We start from the raw sequence: 4711 nt of genomic DNA, 5'->3' as shown, positions 1-4711 counted from the left end.
TCTATCTATCTATCTATCTATCTATCTATCTATCTATCTATCTATCTGTCTATCTATCTATCTATCTATCTATCTATCTATCTATCTATCAATCTATCTATCTATCTAAAACTCACATTCCAAAATTAATTACTTTCACCGCTCAATTGCTTAATTCCCAGAAATCAATTTTTATTACTCAGTTAAATTGTTTCGCTCTGATAACGTTTGTTTTACTAACATTTAGCATAAACAACATAATAATATTGCTAATATTAATTAAAATTTTCCCCTTTAATGATGGTTATCTTTATTGTTGTTTTTTCTCCATATCTCATTACTTTTGTCCTTTAACATTTTATTGCCCTTAATTGCCCATGTGTGAATATAATGAGGTTTTGTTAATTTTCTTTCATAAAGTCATGTATGTTTAATAGAAAATTATTGATTACAATCGATTATTATTAAGGGCTTTAGAAGCAAAGGCAACAATCTATGTATATTAAGATTTGCTGTCATAGCTGATAAACCATATAGTAATAGTTTTAAAAACAAACATTTTACTTTATAATGGAAAATATTTAAAATCCTAAAAAATGGAGATAACTGCCTTTGCTTCTAGAGCTTGAATTTGCTTATTTAATACATTTAAATAAAGTTAAATTTGTACTTATGATCCTATACAATATTTTGACAATCATGGAACTAAAATTTCTGATCTGTTTATTACTAACAATATTATTGCTAATTTCCTCTACTTAATCTAGTTTTTTTTTCTCAATTTTGTCACTAAACATTTTAATAAATAATATTGTGTATTTATAAAGTAGTAGCAGCGCAAAAATATTAAAAATATATTGCAAATAATGTTTCATGTACATGCTGCTCCAATGTTATCTTATCAATTTACTTTTCTATATATAAAAAAATTTTATTTTTATATACCAGCGAAGCAAAAAATGAATCGGTTTGAATTCAAGTCGATTATTAAATAAATTCCATTACAGAAAAAAATATATATGTACAAATTAAAATACATGTACTCGTTTTAAAATAAGAAACATAAGAAGCAAAAAAAACGTAACTCTAATGAATCATTTACCTTTTTATGGGCCCCACAATAGGAAATGAGACGTTTACACACGTATTATGGTAGTAGTCATGCTATTTGTAATATAACTTTGGAATGTATGGGAAATTTTATTGAACTCTCTATATCAATTAAAACCATTCAAATACTTTAATCGTAATCAGCGTTAAAAACAGAAACGATTCCTAAACACCCTAAAGAATCAGTCACGTGACTGGTTTAGTTCACTTCCTTTATACAAAACAATTCTCATCACTTTTATTTACACAAATTTTGTAAAGTAATTTTTGCAAAATTTCTTGGAATATTTAACAGCAACAATTAGTACTCAAAAGTACAAACTTAATTTCATAATATAGGTATTTTTTTATTATTTATTTTTGTTTTCATCATACAAATGTGCAGCAATATGTTGAAAGGAAAACCACAAAAAAAGGTCAATAATCTTCAAATTGCAACATTGAAATACATACATATTTGGAAATATTTTCATATATCCAAAACCCACAAAACTTTAATGAAATGACAATACTTCCGTTTAGGGGATAAATATTTATAAATATTTAAAAAAATAAAAAACACACATGTTATTAAATATAAATTTTTACTTGTTTTTATTTTTAGTCACAAATCATGTCGAATAGTGTGCGTCCTTTAAAGATCACCATAGTTGGTGATGGTATGGTGGGAAAGACTTGTATGCTAATCACCTATACACAAAATGAATTTCCTGAAGAATATATACCCACGGTTTTCGATAATCATGCCTGCACCATAAGTGTTGACGACAAGGAATACAGTCTAACGTTGTGGGATACAGCGGGTCAGGAGGATTATGAACGTTTAAGACCTTTAAGTTATCCAAATGTAAGTAAATTATTAATTCAAACAATAGTTCAGAATGTAGAACAGACTAAGACAGACCAGACTAATGAACGAGATCAGTATAGTGCAGACTTTAGTACACAATCTACTTAATGCAGGCTAGAGATCACACCAAAGACCAAACAATAGGCCACTATAGACCAGACTACAGACAAGACTACAGTCCAGAACATAGTCAAAACTATAGTTCAGACTATAGTCCAGACTATAGTCCAGAATATAATCAAGATTATAGTCCAGACTATAGTCCAGAATATGATCAAGATTATAGTCCAGACTATAGACCAGACAATAGTCAAGGCGATAGTCAAGACAATAGTCCAGACTATAGTCAAGACAATAGTCCAGACTATAGTCCACACTATAGTCAAGACAATAGTCCAGACTATAGTCAAGACAATAGTTCAGACTATAGTCAAGACAATAGTCCAGACTATAGTCAAGACAATAGGCCGCTATAGATCGTACTATAGACCAGACTATAGCCTTGGCTATAGACCAGACCATAGCCTTGGCTATAGTCCAGGCTATAGTCCAGACTATAGTCCAGACTATAGTGCAGTCATAGTCCAGACTATAGTGCAGTCATAGTCTATTCTATAGTCTAGACAATAGCCTATTCTATAGTCTAGACTACAGCCTATTCTATAGTCTAGACTATAGCCTATTCTATAGTCTAGACTACAGCCTATTCTATAGTCTAGACTATAGCCTATTTTATAGTCCAGACTATAGTCTAGATTATGGTCCATACTATAGTCTAGATTATGGTCCAGACTATAGTCTAGATTATGGTCCAGACTATAGTCCTATTCTATTCTATAGTCTATACAATAGCCTATTCTATAGTCTAAAATATAGCCTATTCTATAGTCTTTATATAGTCTAGTTATAGTTCAGACTTTTGTCCAGACTATAGTCCAGGCTATAGCCAGACTATAGTCTACTCTATAGTCTGGACTATAGTCTACTCTATAGTCTGGACTATAGCCTATTCTATAGTCTTGACTATAGCCTATTCTATAGTCTTCACTATAGCCTATTCTATAGTCTTGACTTTAGCCTATTCTATAGTCTTGACTATAGCCTATTCTATAGTCTTGACTATAGCCTATTCTATAGTCTTGACTATAGCCTATTCTATAGTCTCGACTATAGCATATTCTATAGTCTCGACTATAGCATATTCTATAGTCTTGACTATAGCCTATTCTATAGTCTTGATTATAGCCTATTCTATAGTCTCGACTATAGCATATTCTATAGTCTAGACTATAGCCTACTTTATAGTCCAGACTATAGCCTATTCTATAGTCCAGACTATAGCCTATTCTATAGTCGAGACTATAGGCTATTCTATAGTCCAGACCATAGCCTTGGCTATAGTCCAGGCTATAGTCCAGACTATAGTGCAGTCATAGTCTATTCTATAGTCTAGACAATAGCCTATTCTACAGTCTAGACTATAGCCTATTCTTTAGTCTAGACTAAAGTCTATTCTATAATCTAGACTAAAGCCTATTCTTTAGTCTATTCTATAGCATATTCTATAGCCCAGACTATAGCCAAGTCTTTGGTCCATTCTATTGTGCAGACTACACTCGAAACTTGACGTTAGTCAGGAATATAGTTCAGACTATAGATAAAAATTAGACTATATACTAGAGTCCTAAAAGCATATAGACTACAGCTATAGTTTCCATCGATCAACAAAATATTAAAAAAAAATTTCCCTCTCTCTTTCTCTCTTCCTACTCTCAATCATTTCAGACCAGTTGTTTTCTCTTGTGCTATTCCATCAGTAGTCGAGCTTCCTTTGAAAACATCAAAAGTAAATGGTGGCCCGAAATTCGTCATTATTCCAACAATGTGCCCGTCGTTTTGGTCGGTACTAAATTGGATTTGCGTATAGCAAATTCTGAAAAATTCGTAACAACAGCCGAAGGACGTCGTTTGAAAAAAGAGATACATGCCCATTCTCTGGTCGAGTGTTCGGCCAAGAAAAAACTTAATCTACAAAACGTATTCGAAGAGGCGGTAAGAGCTGTAGAAAAGAAACCTAAAAGTAAGCCACAATGTAGAATTCTTTAGTGCAATGAATGAAACCTGGTGCTAAATTTAAATTGAGCCTGTGTGTTAGTGTTGTTAAAAAAAAAGAAAAACAAAAACAAGTATTTATTTCAATACTTTAGTTTTAATCTAAAATAATTATTATTAAAATAAATAAAATTTAAAAATTTATAATATATTTTTTTATGTAATTATATCTAAACTTTTATTGTAATATTTTCTTAAAAAAAAAGAAACTTTAAGTTTCTCTTAAATTGTTTAATATTTAATGTTTTTTTATTTTTCAAAAGTTTCCTGCAATTTCCTTTTATTTTAAATTAATTTAAGTGTTATTAATTATTCCTATAATGATTTTCTATAAATATAAATTAAATAATTAGTTTGTTAATTATAAACAATTGTTTTTTTCACTATCGTTTATAACAAATTTAGTTCTAAAAGTATTTTATAATTTTCTTTTTTTTCTCCTTTATCTTTTTATCACGATTTGACCAAAGTTTGTTTTTTTATGTTGAGTTTTTTTTTTAAATTTATCTAGTAATTTGTATAAAAAAAATAAAAACTTCCCAAAAAAGCAACAAAAAATAATTATGTATTTTAATAAGTAATTAATTTGTATTTATGTATGTAAATTTTTTTATAATATGCTATCAAACAAAATAAACATACATATGTACATTATGTTGT

At 29.5% G+C, this 4711-nt stretch overlaps 1 protein-coding gene across 2 annotated transcripts in view; it reads left to right on the top strand.

The window, feature by feature from the left end:
• Positions 1-4209, top strand: part of LOC111683580 (ras-like GTP-binding protein RhoL) — a 16243-nt gene extending 12034 nt beyond the window's left edge. The window contains exons 1-3 of one of the 2 annotated variants that reach the window (XM_046948976.1): positions 1464-1505; positions 1694-1936; positions 3725-4209. In XM_046948976.1, the coding sequence (XP_046804932.1) occupies positions 1467-1505; positions 1694-1936; positions 3725-4045 (603 nt within the window). In that variant the 5' untranslated portion in view covers positions 1464-1466 and the 3' untranslated portion in view covers positions 4046-4209. Of the gene's footprint in view, positions 1-1463; positions 1506-1693; positions 1937-3724 lie in introns of those variants that run through there. The other variant, XM_046948977.1, reaches the window with a different exon arrangement.
• Positions 4210-4711: the final 502 nt, after the last annotated feature.

This window comes from Lucilia cuprina, chromosome 4 (assembly GCF_022045245.1).
Source record: "Lucilia cuprina isolate Lc7/37 chromosome 4, ASM2204524v1, whole genome shotgun sequence".
Lineage (NCBI taxonomy): Eukaryota > Metazoa > Arthropoda > Insecta > Diptera > Calliphoridae > Lucilia > Lucilia cuprina.
This window is presented reverse-complemented; position numbering and strand designations above follow the sequence as displayed.